General features: G+C 49.0%; 1 protein-coding gene and 1 long non-coding RNA gene across 5 annotated transcripts in view; both read left to right on the forward strand.

The window, feature by feature from the left end:
• Positions 1–743: 743 nt before the first annotated feature.
• Positions 744–20,254, forward strand: part of NCKAP5L (NCK associated protein 5 like) — a 33,807-nt gene continuing 14,296 nt past the window's right edge. The window contains exon 1 of one of the 4 annotated variants that reach the window (XM_045554970.1): positions 744–840. Coding sequence is in view for 2 of the 4 variants with exons in the window: in XM_045554972.1 (XP_045410928.1) it covers positions 790–840 (51 nt within the window). In the remaining 2 variants the exon portion in view is untranslated. Of the gene's footprint in view, positions 841–19,560; positions 19,896–20,254 lie in introns of those variants that run through there. The other 3 variants (XM_045554972.1, XM_045554969.1, XM_045554971.1) reach the window with 3 other exon arrangements.
• LOC123640401 lies at positions 17,198–19,814 on the forward strand. Its single transcript, XR_006735972.1, has 3 exons — positions 17,198–17,227; positions 17,831–17,970; positions 19,789–19,814. It is a non-coding gene; the product is annotated as an uncharacterized LOC123640401 (long non-coding RNA).

Consider the following 20,254-nt stretch of genomic DNA (forward strand, 5'->3'; position numbering starts at 1 on the left):
ATGATATTGAAAACTCTGAGGCTCTGCGGGGTCCTGGGTGGGCTGTTTGCTTTTCTTCTTTACGCCGGTGGTTCGAACTCTCCCTACTGAGATAGCAAGTGGCAGAGAACAAGGCTGTATCTTTTTTCTGCCCAGCATTCCCAAACTCGTGGGAAAGCTACCAGCACTGCTCTCCGACGAGCAGAGCCTGTTCCTACTGTCGTTTTCCAGATTGTTGGGAGGACCCGATCCTGGAGGAGGAAGAGGGAAGCGGGGGCATTTAAGGCCAAGGAGGCACTCAAGCCTTTCCCATGGATTTACACGAAAAATATGCAGGAAGGCAAATTACAAACACCGACGCTCACAACCACATATACACGTGCACGCCCAGCTTCACAGAAGCAAATGCGCATGCCCGTGGGCCCGCGCGCACCTACTTAGTTTTCTCTGCCCTGGACACCTCCATTCCACCCCCGCTCGGCCCAGCCCGGCGTCCCGACCCGGGCTCTGGGGAGGTTTACCAGGCCCTGCCCGGCTGGACGAAAGTGTTTCTCTGTAGGGGGGAGGGGAGGTCCTTCGCACCCGGGCGGAAGCGCCGCGCGCCGGCCAGGCAGACTTAGCTCTCATCCTGGGAACATCTGGAGCGGGCTGGGAGGGGCGCGCATGCAGGGTGGACGTGGATTGGCTGCGCGGGAGGAGAGAGGCGGGGTCTATCCAAGGGGCGGGGCTCACTGGCCCCTTTAAAGCCTTGACATCAAGAGGCGGCTCCGGCACCCCCCTTTTTCTGCCCCCCGCCCCGGTGCCACGGCCATGGACCCGGCGGATTCGGCCTGCCCTGGCCCAGCTCAACACCTGATTTCGGTGAGTTCTGGGTCTACTTGGGATTTAAAGGGCGGCGTGGGGGTGGGGAGGAATCCGTAAGCTCCAGGCCGGGGGGTAGGGGGTGTGGAGGGTAAGGCTCTCGTGGCAGCACTGGGTCGGAGGGGGCGTCACGGCTTCCGGCCCAGACCTCGCTGCCTGCCCCTCCCTCCGGCCGCACTCTCCCGGGGGGTCCGGCGGCGACTCTGTCCACCGGCACCCCACCCCCTCCCTCCCCCCGCGCCATCCTCGCGCACACTCCGTGGCCCCGGAAGGGAAACTTTCGAGAGTGGGGGATGTTCCGGGGGCCGGTCACCCTCCCTCTTTGAAAGCACTGACCTTGCCCCACCTGCGCACCCCACCCTGCCCGCATCCTACGGTCCGGGTGCAGCTTAGCGGTGCCAGGTTGTTGAGCGGGGCGGAGGTTGGGGGGGGGGGGCTCTCCCCAAAGCGCAGGCGCGGAGACGAGCCTGGGTCTCCTCTTCGCACTCCGTCCAGTCCCCGTGGCCTGGGGCGGTAGGGCGTGGGGGAGGCGGGAGAGGCGGAAAGACCGGGTCTCCAAGAACAACCCTTTGAGGCTTTGAGGGGCTGCGGGAAAGGAGGAGGGCGCCTGGCGGGCTGCACGCTAAAGAGAAGCTGATGGTGGGAGAAGGGTTGGGCAGGGAGTAGGGACTGGGCAGCGCCTGCAGAAAAGGCTCTCTGGGTCCTGGCTGCGGTGCCAAAAGAATGCAGAGAATTTATCTGTGCCTGACTAAGAAAGCGGCTGTCCGGACCCCAGCTCCCCTCTCCTTATCCTTGGCCCAAGGCCCCGCAGTCTCTCCAGCCCTGGCACTGCCCCAAGGGCACAGAGGCCCTCACCTCCCGCAGGCCTGGTTTTCCAGGCATCCAAGGGCTGGATCAGCCGAGCCCACCCAGCCTGTCCAGCTGCTACTTCTTAAAGGCCTGCGGGGGTCTTAAGCTGAGGGGCTCCCTGGCTGTAGAGGCAATCCCTCCTTACCGCTTCTCCCCCTCTTGCCTAAGTACATTTGTCAGCCAGAGGAAGTGGTTGGAGGCAGAGGCCTGGGACAGGGGTGGTCCTGGGGGGCAGCAGAGAGGAGGTCAATGTCTAAACATTTTGTGGTCAGTAGTTTTTGGGGAAGATGAGCCTAGCCCAATTGCCTTGTTGTAGACATTATGTCAGCTAGCTTTCTGAAACCCCTTGTCTAGCAGGAAGGGAGATGTACAAAATTCACTTCATAAATTGGTCCTCCACCTTCTTAGAATAACCTGGGCTTAGTGGGCTTCCCACCTCAGGGAAACCATGCATATTCTTGTCTGTGGAGATATTCCCACATAGTTCAAGTTTGTTTTCAAAGTCTGTGGTCTTTGCATGCGGTGGCTTCAGCTCTCCAGCATATTACTGCATCTCCAGCCTTCAGGGAGAGTGAGAACCTGGAGAGGCAGACACCCTGGGCTGCAGGGAAGAAGGCTCTTCATGATAGGCAGGCAAAAACCTATGTGTATGGGGACCAAGCTGCTATGGACCTGGCTATTCCTAGCTTGACATGTGACCTTGGCCAAGTTTGCCTCTCTGGGTTCAGTGTCCCCCATGTCCCCCATCATGAAAACTCAGCAATTGGACTAAAAAGCTCTAACATTCTCTTCTACTTGGTGACATTGAATGGTTCCACTGATGGGTAAATCTAGAGGGAAGAAAGGTCCTCTGGCGGGATGGCTCAATTTAGAGAGCTAGAGTGTTGGGTGATCTGGTTCTACATCACAGTTACTTGGGATTAGAGCTTTGGGTGGAGAAAGCAGATTCCCTTATTCTGCCTGAGTAGTCACTGTCCTTCACACCCCTGGTGCCTTGGGATGTGAACTCCTGCTGGCTTGAGTTTGGCCCACCCATCCAGGCCTCTAGTGAGACATCCCAGCCCAGCCAGTCTTTGAGTAGGTCCTTTGGGGAGGAGCTGAGAGAGGAGGAGGCAGCCAAGGGCCAACGGGGTAAGCAGATTCCCAGGAGACAGTTTACATCTCAGCTGTCGGGACTTGTTTTAGGATCGGAGCCAGGGAGCACAGCACACTCACCCACCCTCTTATGGGAAGAAGGCAAGGAGGGCCCCAGTGCTGTTGCCCATCCCACCTCTTGGCCCTACCCACCTCATCTCTGCCCTCACACCTTCAGCTCCCAAGCAAGGGGCTGAAGAATCTTCCCTGATGCCCTCACCCAGCCCAGCCAGGTTCCTAGGCCTGGCGACAGCAGCAGCAGCAGCAGCAGCAAAGGAAAAACTGCCCGCACCCCACCTTTCTTAGCCCCCCTTCCTCCTGAGGGTAGAGCTTTCTCAGGAGTCTGGCTCTCCAGGTTGGGACTTGCTCTCTAGCCCAAGAGCCAAAGGCCTTCACGTTCTTGTTTGTTTTCATCCTTTGTCTCCCAGGTGAAGGGGAATGTGGAAGGAGAAGTGGTGGTTAAAGAGGCCTTGGGTTTGGTTGGATATGGGGCACATTTTCCCACATTGCTTTTTTTGTTTGCCCTGGACCCTGCTGCCTATGAGGGTGAAGCTGCAGCAGGAAGTATTTAGGTTATACCCAGGGAAACCTTTCTCACTGCTGTGAGCCCTTGGAATGGATAATGGAAGCTCCCAGGGAGGTCAGTTTCCCAGAAAGTGGTTAATGGTGGAGTCCCTGTCAGAGTGAAGGATGCAGCTGTTACTAGGCAGAGGCTGCTACTCCCTCTTGGGGTGTGGCTCTGAGGCTGGCCAGCCAGAGGCCCCGATAGAAGCAGGAGGAGAAAGGACCCTTGCCTGACAGCCAAAATGGGGTCCCTGGCCCCCTCAGTACTGGGTCACCAGAGCTGCATCTCACAACAAATGCCCTTTCTTGCCCCCACTTCCCTCAGCCCCTCCCCCAGTTCACCACCACTGCCACCGTCTCTTCTGACAACCCTTACCCAGACCTGGCAGGCTCCTCCAGCCCCACTCTGGCTGCATTAATGGACTGATTGGATTTTCTATACTTGGAGTTTGGGATTTCTGATTGAACATGCAAATTTATGTAAATCAATCTGGGATCTGCCACCACATCAAAACAACACAGAGCCATAGGCTGGAAGTGAATCCTGGAGACAGTCTAGTCCAACACCCTCGTGTTAAAAATGGGGAAACTGAAGTCCAGAGGGGGAAGTGATTCATACAGTGGTGAGTGTCAGAGGCAGGACTCCTGACTCGGGTCTGGAGTTTTACATGGTACCATTCTGCCTTAGTTTTTTATGCATGAGGGAGCCTGGCTGAATTTAAAAGCAGAGAGGGCCAGTTCTTGAACCTGAGATTGCAGAGAGCTGGGCCCCAGAGGGTTAAAGTGTTATCCAAGGGCCCCCTGGGGGCTCTGATCAGCTTTCTAACAAGCTGAAGAAAAACAACTTCAAATCCTTTAGAACAAGACCCTTAATAGTTTCCCCCAGACACTATGTGGAACATTGGAGGACCGGTCATTGGTTGCTACCTGGGTTGGCCCTAATGGTTTCCCTGGAGCTAAGATTTTGTCTGTTTCCAGCATCTGTTACAGTAGCAGGCACGTGGTAGGCTGTGCATGGATGTGCATATGTGATGCATTCATCTTTACCCTTCTCTCCATGTCCACAGTGGGGCCACAGTTGGTCTCCTGTGACATTTTGCCCACCCTCCCTTACCCTCTTGGAGGGCATAGCCAGTTGGGCCTCCTCTGCAGGTTTCTACAGCACCAGACAGGCCTTGCTCTCATTATTTTAGGATCAGTGCCAAGGATGGAAAGGGGCTACAGAGATGGACTTGGGTCCCCAAGGAGTAGTCTTCCCACTTCTTGACCTGTTCTCGATCTGATCCCCGACATGGCTGCAAGGTGCCCCCCCACTCCCACTTCGTGGATTGCTCCTGCGGCATGAGACTGTCCGGAGGGCCGAGCCCTCACTTACCCTGTGATAGAGATGGCAGAGATGCTTCAGGCAGCTGTCAGCCTGCCCTGCGATACTCTGGGAGGGTGGTGCGTGGGCTCAAGAACAGAGGCCCTGACTCCCAGTCAGGGCTATTCACCAGGCCCTGCTGCAGCCTGGGAGGGAGCTGGGGACACATATATGGAATCTTTCTTCACTTCTCCCCAAACCCAGGTCTGGATGACTCTGGATTGAGTGCTCCTCTCTTCAGCATCTTCCCGAAACACAGCAGGTGTGGAGAGGCACCTTCGGTTCCCCACTGCCTAGCGGCCCTCGGCACCTATATCCTGAGCTCCATGTGAGGAGAAGTTCTTCTCCCTGGGCCTCAGTTTCCCAGCCAGTGTTTGTGGGTTAGTAATACATCATCATTGGGGTGTGGCACCTGCTCGATAATTACCGTTTTCCCAGCTCTGGGACTTATGCACATGAAAGAGGCCTGAAGAGGCCGGGCTGTTATTAAGGTGAATTATCATTGCTGTTATTACTGATTTCTAAAAAGCCAGCAGCTGCTGAGAAGAACCCGGTCGGGCATAGCACCCTGAAATTTATGCTGGTCCTTTAGCTCTGGTAGTTCTCCAATACTCACTAAGCTTTTTTAAAAAATGTGTAAATATATTAAAAGAATTAAAGACCCCATTCTGCTGCTCTTGCTGTTGCCTGCAGGGCTTGAATGGTAGGTGCTGCAGAGAGTACCTGCTTGCAGTTCTCACTAGTGTAGTTCAGCCCCTGCCCCTAGACGCTTTGGGTAGGGGAATGAGGAAGGTTTTCCTAGGCAGGGCTGTGAGGGGCCCTGGAACTCCTGGGGTGTGGCCTTGGGGCTCTCAGCAGTTGCAGTTCCCAGGGGCTGATTCACCTCACCCCCAGCTGGCTTGATGTGGGGCCTGTAATTGGCCCTCTGTGCAAGGATCTGTTGAGACACCCCCAGAACCTGCCTGCAGCAGCCCCAGGCACCTCTAGAAGTCCTTTACCCCACCTTACTCCCACTTCCTCTGAAGTCTCCCCTTGTCCAACCTCTCGCCTCTGCCTCTGTTCTTGACTAGACTTTGCCTGCCTTCCTAGGGATCTAGAACGAACCCACTCTTACCCAGATGGAAATGGTCCTAACCAACTTCTGAATAGTGGTGCTACCATGCCCAATCACTAAGAGGGCCTCTCTCCTAGCCCAGGGTGAAATTTCTGGTGAAGAAAGGGAGTGAAGGCATTGGTATCCCTTGATTAGAGTCCCCGTATTCCTCTGGCCAGACTGCATAACCTGCTCCCTTGTCCCAGGGGCCTGGTCCCTACCTCCTAATACCGGAAGAAGGTGGATGGCCACAACTGGGAGGAGCTTTCGAAATCACCTGTTTGAGTGGTTCGATTCCTTCTAACATTTTTTGAAGTTTTATTTTTTCACTAGATGTTTTCACATGGTTCAAAAATCAAGATGATATAAAAAGGCATACATGGAGAAACCTCACTCCCACCTCCGTCCCCTTCTCCCCGCATAGTCATTTATTAGTTTCGTACAGCTCCCTCAAGAGTTTCTTTACACAAAACCAAACAAATACAAATACATATTCTTTTTTTTTTCTTACCCGAAAGATAGTGTGTAGCATATACTGTCTTTGTGGCCCTACCTATTGGCAATATCTGGTGTACATGGATTCCTCCTGCCACCTCTGTCACGGCTCCTGTGTGGTTGTCTTAGTCTGTTTGGACTATGACAAAATACCATAAACTGAGCAGCTTATAAACAACAGAAATTTATTTCTCACAGTTCTAGAGATTGGGAAGTCCAAGATTAAAGTGCCAGCGTACTGAGTGTCTGGAGAGGGCCCACTTTCTGGTTCATTGACAGAGCCTTCTTGCTGTGTCCTCACATGGTCAGAGGGGTGAGGGGTCTCTGTTGGGCCTCTTTTGTAAGGGCACTAATCCAATTCATGAGGGTCCACCCCCAGGACCTATTTACCTCCCAAAGGCCCCACCTCCTAATACCATCACCTTGGGGGTTAGAATTCCAATATATGTATTTTGGAAGGACACAAACATTCAGATAATAACACTGGCCTTTACCACCCATCCAAGGGTTCCCCCAATTAATCCCAAACCATGAGCAGGGTTTGTTTACTTTTGTACACTGAACTTCATTCAGATGCCAGGATTTAGGCCCAAACCAGCCTCTGAGGAGTTCTCAAGCTATGGCCAGCCCGTTCATTCCTCCAGCAGATTATTTAGAGTTTACCATGTGCCAGGTGCTGTGTTAGTCTCTAGGCATACAGTGGTGATCAAAAGAGTCCACATTAATTGAGTAAACAGTTACAGAATTATAGCTGTGATAAGGGTCACACAGGAAGGACATGTGCTGTAAGAGCTAGTGCTCAGAGGACCTGCCCCATCTTGTGTGTGCACGTGTTGCGGGGAGGCCTGTGCCGAGGTGCATGGCGTGGCACACATTGCAGGGAGCAGGAGTTAGGCCAGGACTGCGGGTATGGTGCCACGTGACCTGGAATGCTGGCTTTCCCATCTTGGCTTTGGTGACTTCTTTTTCCCCCACCCTCACCCCCAGTCTGTGGGATGTTCTGGACCCCTTGAATTTTATTGTGTCCAAGATGAGATGAGAGACCCCTTTCTCTGCCAGATGGTGCTGATAACGCCTCCTTCCACACCCCCACTGTATTGCCTTCTGTCTCCCAGCTGTGGGCCTGCAGGCTCCTGAAGCTGGAGCCCTTCTTTCCACTGTAGGCTGAGGGGAAGTTGGGGGGTGTTTGCTTCTCACTTCCTCTGTAGACAGCACCTCACTTCCTATCTCGTGGGCTAGAAGAAGGCTAAAACTCTTGGCTTTGCTGTCCCTTCCTCTCTCCTCCCCCACTGCTTTCCTGGGAAGACTGCAGGCCTTGTTGGAGAAAGGCAACATCAAAGCCAGCAGTTTATCCCTTAAGGCCCTGCTGAGGGAGCTCCTTCCCCAACCCCCAGCCTGCACAAGGGGACCTGTCTCCTCAGCTGCAGTCCTCTTCTAGACGTGATATCATCCTTCTCTTCTATGCCCTGCAGGGAGAGAGGAGTCAGAGGGCTCACCCTCATTTTACAGATAAGAAAACTGAGGCTCAGAGAGTTTCTAGACTTCACCTGGGGTCACGCAGTTTGGCCAGAATCCAGAAAGCCTGACTCCCATTTGTGGGCACAAATAAGACTAGAGCCCAGTGAGGGCTTGTAGGTGAACCAGAGCTGCTTTCTCCTCCCAGAGCAGAGCTGGAAGCTTAAGAAGTCACCCCCGAGTCTGACTGGACGGCGCCCACTTGGTCAACACGGGGGCTGCCTGGGTGCAGAAGGCATCTGGCTGGCCAGAGCCTGTTCCTTTTGTGGAAGGAAGCCAGGATATGAAGTTTGGGAGAGTAGCACTGGGGTCTGAGAGGGTATCTGCCCCGCTCTCCTGGGCCTGCAGGTGCAGCCTTCTGGGCCCTTTTTGTCTCAGACCTGAGAGCAGGCAGCTGATGTTGCAGTGGTCTGCTCTGATATCGCCTCCGGGAGCCTCTGTGCCTCGGTTCCTCCTACGAGACCCAGCATATGTCTCTGGTTACACCCAGGTTGTTGAAAAGATGCTGACTCCCTTATTCAGCCAGGGGATAGGAGAGGAGTTAGTTACTGGCATGGGCCAGGGGAGCAGGAAACACTCACCTTCAAATGCCCTTAGATCTAGCTGCAGTGAGTCATTCTGTTTCCATACACACCCAGAGGCTTCTGTCTCCTTCTGTTTATGCCCTTCCTTCTGCCTGGAATGACCCCCCTTCCCTTTGTGTTGTATCTAAACTCTACTTGTCTTTAAGAGCTCAGTTTACTTGATGCCTCAAATTCTGAAAAAACTGTTCCAGTTCCAGCTTAATATTTCTCTCCTGATTTTTAAAGTTTTCCAAAAGACCTCTTTATAGAACTACCTTTGCAGTACAAATATTTACCTGCTTGTCTTTTTTTAAATTGACAGATAAAAATTGCATATCTTTATGGTATAAAACATGTTTTGATATATGCATATGTTGTGGAATGGCTAAATCAAGCTAATTAACATATTCATTACCTCACATATTTATCTTTTTTTGTAGTAAAAACACTTAAAATCTATTCTCTTAGCAATTTTCAAGCATACAACTTTGTTAACTGCAGTCACCATGATGTGCAATGGATCTCTCGAATTTATTCCTCCTGTCTACCTGGAATTTTGTATTCTTTGACTAATGTCCCTCACCCCACCCCCAGCCCATGGTAACCACCATTCTACTCTCAGCTTCTATGAGTTTGACCTTTTTTAGATTCCACATGTGAGATCATGTAGTCTGTGCCCGGCTTATTTCACTTATTATAATATCCTCCAGGTTCATCCATGTTGTCCCAAATGATAGGATTTTCTTCCTCTTAAGGGGAAATAGTGTTCCATTATGAATATGTAACACGTTTTCTTTATCCACTCATCTGTGAACAGATGCTTAGGTTGATTCTGTATCTTGGCTATTGTGACTAATGCTGTAATGAACATGGGAGTGCAGACCTCTTTAACATACTGATTTCATTTCCTTTGGATATATACCCAGTATCGAGATTGCTAGATCATATGGTAGTTCTATTTTTAATTTTTTGTGGAACCTCTATACTATTTTCCATAATGGCTGTAAATTTACATTCTCACCAACAGTGTACAAAGGTTCCCTTTTCTCCACATCCTTTCCAGCGCTTAGCATCTTTTGTCTCTTTCGATAAGAGACATTCTGACAGGTGTGAGGTGATGCCCAATTGTGGTTTAAGTTTGCATTTCCCTGATAATTAGTGACACTGAGCATTTTTTAATGTACCTATTGGCCATTTGTATGTCTTCTTTTAAGAAATATCTATGCAGGTTCTTTGTCCTTTTTTTTTTTTTTTTGAGACAGTCTTGCTCTGTTGCCCAGGCTAGAGTGCAGTGGCGTCAGCCTAGCTCATTTCAACTTCAAACTCCTGAGCTCTAGTGACCTAAGCCTCCTGAGTACCTAGGACTACCGGTGCACACCGCCCCATCCAGTTAACTTTTTCTGTTTTTAGTAGAGATGGTCTCGCTCTTGCTCAGGCTGGTCTGGAACTCCTGAGCTCAAGCGATCCTCCCGTCTCAGCCTCCCAGAGTGCTAGGATTACAGGTGTGAGCCACCGCGCCCAGCCTCTTTGTCCATTTTTAAAAATCAGGTTGTTTTCTTGCTATTGAGTTGAGTTCCTTATGTATTTTAAATATTAACCCCCATCAGATATATGGTTTACAAATATTTTCTCCCATTCTGTAGATTCTCTTTACTCTGTTGATTGTTCCCTCAGCTGTGCAGAAGCTTTTTAGTTTGATGTAATCCCATTTGTCTATTTTTGGTTTTGTTGCCTGTGCTTTTAGGATCATATCCAAAAACATCATTGCCCAGACCAATGTCATGGAGCTTTTTCCATATATTTTATTCTAGTATTTTTACAGGTCAAGTTTAAGTTTTTAATCCATTTTGAGTTGATTTTTGTAGTTGGTATGAGCTGAGGATCTATCTAATCTCATGCTTCTACATGTGAATATCCAGTTTTCCTAACACTGATTATTGAAGAGACTGTCCTTTCCCTATTGTGTGTTCTTGGCATCTTTGCCTAAGATCAATTAGCTGTAAATGTGTGGATTTATTTCTGGGCTCTCTATTCTGCTCCATTGGTCTAATGTCTTTTTTATGCCAATTTTTGAATACTATAGCTTTGTAGTAGATTTTTCAAATCAGGTAGTGTGATATTTCTAGGTTTGTTCTTTTTGCTCAAGATTGCTTTGGCTATTCAGAATCTTTTACAGTTCCACATGAATTTTAGGATTTTTTTCCTAATTCTGTGAAAAATGTCATCAGTATTTTGATACAGATTGCATTGAATCTGTAGATTGCTTTGGTTAGTATGAACATGTTAACAATATTCTTCCAATCCATGAACGCAGAATATCTTTCCATTTGTTTGTGTCTTCTTCAATTTCTTTCATCACTGTTTTATAGTTTTCAGTATAGAGATCCTTCACTTCCTTGGTTAAATTTATTCCTGAGTATTTTATTATTTTATAGCTATCGTAAATGGGATTAATTTCTTTTTTGGATAGTTCATTGTTACAGTATAGAAGCACTACTGACTTTTGTACTTACATGTCTTATGTCCCCTCCTAGACTAAAAGCTCCAAGAAACCCAAGAACATCTGACCTATCTCTGAATTTCCCTCCCCCCCCATACCCAGAATTGTATCTCGTACTGCGTTATCTGTCCAGAAATGTCTGTGGATTGAATAGGTTAGTCTTCTTTGCCATAGATAATCACTGAGGCCTGGGAGTCGGTTGAGAGCTTCAAAAAGGTCATATCGGTGTCAGGGACAAATCTGAAAATGCCCCTTCCTCACCCCTCAATATTATTTATTATATGGGCCCTTTGAGCCAGTTGGGTAGGGGATAGTTAGGGGGTCTTTAGGGGAACCTGATGAGCCCATTGTATGTTCTTACCTGTTTCTCCTTTCTGGTCTTTTCTGGCTGGAATGAAAGGAGATCACCAATCCCTGCTGGGGGTGGAGAGTGTTTCAGGGCCTAGTTGGCAGGAGTGGTCCACTGCACTGGCAGAAGGTGTGGGGAGTATGGAAATACAGGCAGGGCCCTCCTCATGGATCTCCCCTTCTAACAGAGCATAGAAGTTCTCCTCCTCCTCATAGAGGACTATCTGAGAACAGGATGCATTACATTTTGAAATACTGATCCTACAGGAGACACTTGAAGAAGATAGATTAATGCTGGCTTCATCAGTCTCGGAAAGCTTTTTCTGAAGAATTGCTCTAGGGCCAGACAAAGGCAGGACTTCTAGGGTAGTGTTGAGAGATTTGGTCTGTCCCCAAAGCAGTAGGAGGTCATGGGGAGATTTGAAGTGGTAAGAACAGAATCAGATTATAGTTTTAGAAGATTGCTCTAGTAGAGGTCCTTGGAAAAGTGGTTGTGGCGGGGAAAATAGAAGATAAGCCAGGAACATCTGATGGTGCCAGAAAGTAAGGAAGTGCTTAAAACAGAAAAATGAAGGCCATAGGAGCAACCTGAAAGAATTCTCAACGGCCAAAGCTGCAATTTGAGCAATGAAATGTGATGACAATATTGGATTATAACCCAAAGAATAAAATAAATATCCAATTAATCCATAGTAATATGAATATATAATTAAATAAATAGGAATGAAGGGACAATTCTTCTTGCAAATAACTTCCAATTAATAAATGTAGAGGGAAAGAGGGAAATCAGAACTTATAATTAGAACACCATAGTGACTGCTGCGAGCAAGATCCAGTGATGGTGGCTAAAATTTTAAGGAGAAACAGGATATTTGCGTAGTATCAAAGTATTGCTCCCCCAAATATTTATTAATTACTAAAGGAAAAATAGTAACTTTATGGTGGAGAAACTTACTAATAGATACCTAACCAAGTGATCAAAGTTAAAGCATCACCAGTTATAAGATTTCTTTCTTTCTTTTTTTTTTTTTTTTGAGACAGGGTCTCACTCTGTCACCCCAGGTTGGAATGCAGTGGTGATCATAGCTCACCGCAACTTTGAACTCCTGGGCTCAAGTGATCCTCCCTCCTCAGGCTCTCAAGTAATTCGGCTTACGTGCCTGGCTTATTTTTTCTATTTTTTTGTAGCATCAGAGTCTTGCTGTGTTGCTCAGGCTAGTCTCAAGCTCTTCACCTCAAGCAGTCCTCCCACCTCAGCCTCCCAAAGTGCTGGGATTACAGGTGTCAGCCTGTCAGACTTACTGGCATCATGTATATACCTAGATGTAATGCACTGAGAAAGGCACATCACCTCTGTGGTATTCGTCCCCAAAATTATAATAACCTCAGTCTAATCAGTGAGAACATCAAACAAACTCAAATTGGGGGACATTCTCCAAAATGCTGATCAATTCCCTTCAAAAGGGCCAAGGTTGTGAAAGACAAGGAAAGATTGAGGGACTGCCATGAATTGCAGGATACTAAGGAGACCTGGTGACTAAGTACAACGTGGGATCCTGGTTTGGCTCTTGGAATAGAATATCGGCAGATCCAAATAGTGTGTGGTTTCATTTTCTAAAAATTGTTCTGCTAAAGAAAGATATAGAACAGTGAGAAGAATGTGCTACTATGTCTTTTTTTTTTCTAAGTATTATATATACATAAAGTAACACATATGCACACAGAAGTAGAGGTGGGGGGAGTGGGGAAGTGTAGTAGGCAAAGGAAACGTCCAGGAGGAAATGGGCACCCTCAAGAAAGTGAAAAGCCCACCCAGAGAATGGGAAAAAATATTTGCACATCATATATATAATAGGGACTTGTATCCAGAATAGGTAAAGAATTCTCACAACTGGATAATAAAAGACAAATAACCCAATTAGAAAATGGGCAAAGAATTTGCATAGACATTTCTCCAAGGATGATATACAAATGGCCAATAAGCACATGAAAAGATACTCAACATCATTAGTCATCAGGTAAATACAAATCCAAACCACAATGAAATACCACTTCACACTTACTAGGGTGACTGAAGTCAGAAAGTCCGATAATAAGCATGATGCAGAAGACGCAGAGAAATTGGAACCCTCATACATGTCGGTGGGATCGTAAAGTGATGCAGCTACTCTGGAAAACAATCTGGCAGTTCCTCAAACAATTAAACCTATTGTTATATAACCCAGCGATTCCACTACTAAGTATATACCCAAAAGAAATGAAAACATAACATGTATACAAAAACTTGTACAGTTGGTCTTCTATGTCCACAGGTTCTACATTGCAGATTCGACCAATCTCGAATCAAAAATATTCGGGGGGGTGGGGAACAATAAGGATAGACAGTCAAAAGTAATACAAATTACAAAATAATACAGTATAACAATTATTTGTATAGCATTTACATTATATTAGGTATTGTAAATAACCTAGAGATGATTTAAAGTATACCAGGAGGTGTGTGTAGGTTATATGCAAATACTGCACTATTTTACATAAGAAACTTGAGCATTCACAGATTTTGGTATCTTCAGGGGTCCTAGATCCAATCCCCTGGAGATACTGAGGGACAACTGTACATATATGCGCATAGCAACATTATTCACAGTAGCTAGAGAGTGGAAACAAGCCAAATATCCATCAACAGAATGGATGGATAAATAAGTAATGGTATGTCCATACAGTAGAACTTATTAAGCCATAAAAAGGAATGAAATACTGATAGATGCCACAACATGGGTGAACCTTGAAAACATTATGCAAAGTCAAAGAAGCCAGTCACAAGAAAACACCTGTTATATGATTCCATTCACATGAAATGTCCAAAACAGGGAAATCTATAGAGACAGAAAATAGATGAGTGGCTGGGGGTGGGGGCAGCAGTGTTAAGGAACGGGCAATAAGGGGTAATAAAAATGTTCTAAAATTGACTGTGGTGATAATTGTACATATTTCTGAATATACAAAAAAAACACTGAATTATACACTTTAAATGGGTGAATTCTATAGATGTGAACTATATTTCAAAGCTTAAAAAAAAAAAGTCCAGGAGGTCCTAGCATTCTGGGAGGCTGAGGCAGGAAGACTGCTTGAGCCCAGGAGTCTGAGGTTGCAGTGAGCTATAATGACGCCACAGCACTCTAGCCAGGGTGACAGAGTAAGACTCTGTCTCCAAACAAATTAAAAAAAGCCCAGGAGGAGGTGGTCACCAGAGGCACTTACTTATACCTGAGAAGGGAATCAGGACTGGTATTGTTTGGATTGAGCATTGTAGTTACTGCTGAAATTGGACCAGGTTGAGGAAGGAATGAGAAGGTGGCTTCCCCAGCCCCTCCTCCAGCCCGGCAAGAAGTTTGCCTTTGAAATGCGGAAGAGGGCAGTATCTGGAGAAATGTCCAGAGAAGGTTGTTTTTAAGATGAAAGACACCTGGGAAGCTTTGAAGGGTAGATGGGAAAGATCTGTTTTGGAGGTAGACACTGAAGGCATAGATGGGGGAGGTCTGGGGCAGGAGGAACTGGCCTTGGCTGCTATAATAGGAGGTGAGCGGGTAGGTAGGAGTCCCAGGGGGCTGGGAGGATGGTGGCAAGTGTTTGAGAGGGTTTCCCTTTACTGGCATTAATCCCCTGGGAGAACAGGAGGGGAAGTGGTAGGCCAGAATTTGAGGACAGTGGAGAGGTGTGAAGTAGTCATGGGCAGAGAACAAGAAGGCAACTCCAGCAGTAAGCCTGGTAGGCTCACCAGGCAGGACTGGCCAGGTGGCTGGATGGCTTCCTCTGGTGGGGAAGAGTGAGAAGTAGTGTAAGCGTGAGGCTGGGGACAGGAGTGTGTGGAGTCCTGGCCCTCCACCACCCCCAGCCTCTGTGGAAAGAAGCATTGCCCTAGAGTGCTCTGGTCAGGGAATCCCAGGGATGTTCTCAAACTTCCCCCTTCCAGTACAGTAGCCACTAACTGCCTATGACTATCCAAGATTAACTTTAAAATTCAGTTCTTCAGTTGGATTAGACACATTTCTTTTTTTTTTTTTTTTTTTTGAGACAGAGTCTCACTTTGTTGCCTGGGCTAGAGTGAGTGCCGTGGCATCAGCCTAGCTCACAGCAACCTCAAACTCCTGGGCTTAAGCGATCCTACTGCCTCAGCCTCCCGAGTAGCTGGGACTATAAGCATGTGCCACCATGCCCGGCTAATTTTTTTCTATATATATTTTTAGTTGGCCAGATAATTTCTTTCTATTTTTAGTAGAGACAGGGTCTCGCTCAGGCTGGTCTCGAACTCCTGACCTCGAGCAATCCACCCGCCTCGGCCTCCCAGAGAGCTAGGATTACAGGCGTGAGCCACCGCGCCCGGCCGGATTAGACACATTTCAAGTGGTCAGCAGCCACATGTAGCTAGTGGCTACCATATTGGACAGCACAGAATAAACATTTTCATCATCAGAGAAAGTTCTACTGGACAGCACTGTTCTAGGAAAATGATTCTCAAACTTTTTGGTCTGAGGACCCCTCTCTACTCCTAAAACTTGAGGACCCCGAAGAGCTTCTGTTTATGTGCAGTATACTTACTGACATTTACTGTAGTATAAGTTAGAATTGAGAGTTTTAATCATTTAATTCATTTAAACATAAAAATAATAAACCATTAACATTTTTATCAAATATAATTATACCTTTTCAAAAAAATGAAGTGTCACTGTTCTTCACTTTTGCAAATCTCTCATGTCTGACTTAACAGAAGGCAAGCTGAATTCTCCTATCTGCTTCTGTATTCAATCTGCTGTGACATCACACAGCATCGTCTATGGAAAATGCCACTGCACACTCATGACAGAATGAGAGTAATAAAGGCAAATAATGTCTTGGTAGTGTTATGAAAATAGTTTGACCTTATGGACCCCTTGAGAGGGCCTCAGGGTCCCTGGGTCACACTTTGAGAAACACTGTTCTAGAACCTCCACTTGGTGCAAAGAAACTTGTCCCTGAGAGACTGAATGATTTGTCTGGTCACACAGCAAGTAAGCAAAAGGCAAAGTTAGAATTAGCCTAGACTTCTGCCTTCTGATCCGAGGCTTTTCCCAGTACCCGTGGCTGGGCTAGAGTAGGCCGGGCTCCCCGGGCTTGGCTGTTGGGAGTGGGGCCTGGGCTGCTTGGCTGCAGAGCCCCTGGTGTGTGGTCCTATAAATAAACCCATTGTGTCAGAACCCCTTCCCTCTCCCCATTCCCAGCAGCTGCTGTTTTTGCTGTTGGGTTATGCTGTGGACAGGGAACAGGAGGGCTCCGAGGGAGAGGAGATGAGATGTTGCCCTGCCTAGAAGGGCCGGGACTGATCCTGCTGTCAGTTCTCAAGAACCCACATATGGAGGTTGAGGTTCCTGGGGTGCCTGTGAAGAGGAAGTTGCGGGGAGGGTCAGTGCAGTGAGCCCCTTCCCCAAGGACAGATGCCTCTCAGAAGGGCTATTGTGTCTCCCATGCCAGCTGTCAGAAGGAGGGAAGGAAATTCTTGTCTGCCCTCTTTCCCTGAGGGGGGAGGAGACCAGTTGGAATTCTTAGGGCTGAAAGATGCTTTGGGCCAGGGATTAAGTGGCCATTTTCAGGCCAGCAGTGCCATGGGAGCCAGGCCTCAGTCCTTCTACTGCCCCATGCCCCACTGCAGCCCAGGGCTGATCTTGGCTGGAAAGGGTGTTTGCCTGGGTGCAGAAGTTGCTGTTTACAAGTGCACTCTTGGGTGTGACTGGTAAAAAGGGCTGGGACTGGTAAAAGGGATTCCAGAAAACAGCTGGGGAGGGGAGCGGAGGGGAAACGGTTGGTGTTACGGATGATTCTGTTATTAAAGTGAGCTTCTCCATCTCTGCCTTCCCACAGCTGCCCACCCCTCCCCCTCCTCCTGGCCCCTGGCTTCTCTCCCTAGAGGACTCTGGGGGGAACAGCTGGTGAGTGAGGGGCTCATGAGGGGCCAGAGGCCTTGGCTGAGGGCCGGGTGAGGGGGGCTGGGGGGATGGAGGACGGGCTTGCTGCCACCTCTCTGGCCTCTTCCTCCCAGGCCTGGACTCAGAGCCCAGGGAGGGGTGTTGCCTGTGCCCTGCTGGAGAAGGGGTGGAAGCTGCAGACCCCACTCCTTTGGTCTGGCTGACTGAAAGGCCAGGACAGTCAGATCTCTTTTGAGGCCCTCAATTCCCCTGTCCCCTTCTGGCATTAAGAGGGTAGGGACTGGGGACCCCCATGACTGACTAGTCTGAAGAGATAGCAGTTGCTCAGAGTCACTCAGTGCCGTCCCCAGGTCACCTAGAGACCCCTGAGCAACAGTCTCCTCCTTCCCTATCCCTGGCTGCCCCAAAACCACCCGCCCCCACTCTGAAGGACAAGCCAGAGAGGGCCTGCTCTTCCTCCCTCCTCCCCCGCCCCCTGGCACTGAGGTCACCTCCCTCTGAATCAGGCCTTTGTGGGGGGAGGTGCCTCCATCCGCAGTTCTGGCGGGAGAAGCCTCCAGTTCAAGTTAGAGTTCCCAACCCCGGGGTAATTCTGTCCCTACCCAGCCTGGCCAGCATCATGTGTTCCAGACCCAACATCCCAGATGTGTTGTGGGACCACCGGAGGAATGTTTGAAACCAGGGTCATCCTGAAAAACCCAGGCCTGGGGTTTTCCAGGTCTCGGGTCGGGCTGAGCACAGAGGCTGTGAGTAGAAGGAGTTGTGGGTCCTCAGGGAGGAGGGGGGTGCTCGGCCTCTGGGGAGGGCCGGGGGGGTGCTCACACCCTCACACCCAGCGGGGATGCCCACCGAGAAATTGACTGGGTTGGCTTTCTCCGTGAGATTGAAGCAGAAAACCCAGACTCCAGAGGGCCAAATTCCTGCTCAGACTTCGATTTGGAGCTGGAAGTGGTGTGATCTGTCTGGATCTTAATACTCCCTAGAGGAGGGTAAAGACACAGGAAGTTTTCTTTTAGAAATCTCAGACTGTGGTCCGACTCATACGGCATGTGCTCATCCCCACCCCCAAGCTTAAATGCAGGTCTCTTCCTGTGGCTCTCAGCAGTTTGAGCTGACAGCCTCCTGCCCTTCCTTGTGGCAGCCCTGCAGATTCAGATAGGGCCCCTCCATCCTGAGTTGGCCCAGACCACCGTGACGTGAGGGCAGAAGGCTTTTCTCCCAGAATGGGCTGAGTCACAGCCTTCCTTCAGCCAGCATTTCCTGAGCCTCTCCTCAGGCTCCAGCCGGAGCCTACAGAGACATGCGTGGAAGGACCACTGGGTGGCTTATGAATTGGAGGGTCTACTCCATCCCCCAGTGGCACTCAGGCCTCCCTGCGCTGGGATCCACAGGGTCTCTGCTTTGGCAGGTGGCAGCAGTTGGCTTTGTGGAGTGTGGGGTCTCCACCCTCCTGGACCCAGAAAACCACTGGGCACACACATACACAAGCCACAGCCAGTGCTCAGTCTGGGCCTCGCTCCTAACCTGCATGTCTTTTTGTTTTTTTTAGGAAAAGACATTCTACTAAACTACTCTCACCCTTTGTTTGGTTTTTGGTTTTGTGTGAGGAACACAAAACCTTGGGCTCTCCCTAGCTTTAGCTTTATCCTTTTTGGGTTTCTGGGCACTGCCCTGTTCATCCCGTTCCCCACCCTCACCTTCCGAACTTTGTCTCTCACCCTCCACAGCACACCTCCCCCCACCAACTCCTCTCTCCCCTGAGGGTTCCGTGGGGAAATACACCGTGAGGGATGGTAAGGGATGGAGGGAAACGGCCACAGGGCCTCCAACTGGAGGACAATGAGAGAGACCAGAGTTGTGGGTGGGGTGGCCTGAGGCCTTTTTTGGTTTTAACCCCTATTTGTGTGTGGGAAGGAGGGAGGCTATTTCTTGAATTTTTTTCATTTTTTTCCAGGCCTATATATTTCTAAGTATATCAAACATGATAATGTTACAAGCAAACCAAGCTAAACATAATACATTTTTATGATGTCAAAATAACAAAAGGATTGTTGTGGAGTGTTAAAAATAAGTATTACACAGTTTTTCCTTTTCCTCTAAATGTTTCAGAAGTCTCCTTCCCCCCTGACATGCGCACACACTCACAGTCAGAAAGAAGCATTCTCCCCTTTTACTGTAACCAGTGGCCTCAAAGCCTCCAGTCGCTTTTCCTCTTCGGGCATCAAGAGAGGAGGGTGAAGGCCGGACTTGCCCTGGGGCTGGAGAGCTGACTGGGAGGAGACCTCTGGGGGCAGGGCAGGTGGACAGCACTCTGAGATCTTCAGGTGCCCCTGCAGCTGAGACCCCAGAGTGAGGGGCCTAGGACTTGGGGTTCACCTCTGTGTGAACAGACGAGGAAGTGGCAGGCTCTGTAGCAACCTCAGGCTTTGTACTCTGTCTGTGTCAGCGTGGGATAATATGAAAAGCCTCCATTTATTGAGTTCATGCCAGACACTCTACATACATTACCTCATTTCATCCTCCAACAACCCTTTGGTTAAGTGTTCTTATCTCCCATTTTTCAGGTAAGGAAAGAGATTCTTTAGAGTCAGGATTCTAACCTAGATCTGTCTTACTGCAGAGCTCCAGGGCTCTGCCTACGAGGAACCCTGGGACCACACAGAGCTTAAATGTAAGTTGGCCTGTGGGGCTCACAGTACCCCTTGGACATGTGCAGAGGGGCCACAGAGTAGGGGGAACCCAGACCTGCCCAGGTGCTTTGTGAACCAGCCATGTGGTTTGGGCAACGTCCTTTGCCTCCAGAGCCTGCTTCCTCCCCCAGGCTGGTCCCCGCTTCCGAGCTTGTTGGGAGAACCTGATGCGACGGGCTGCTTGTCACACAGGGTGTGCTCTGTGTGTATGCACGTGGACTTCCTGTTCCTCGGTTTCCTCATCTCAAATATGTAAACTCCCTCTGTGGTTATGAGGATTAAAGAAGACAATGTATGTTGTACAAGGGTCGTAAAGTGCCACATGTGACTGTTCATTCCC

This window comes from Lemur catta, chromosome 6, assembly GCF_020740605.2.
Source record: "Lemur catta isolate mLemCat1 chromosome 6, mLemCat1.pri, whole genome shotgun sequence".
NCBI lineage: Eukaryota > Metazoa > Chordata > Mammalia > Primates > Lemuridae > Lemur > Lemur catta.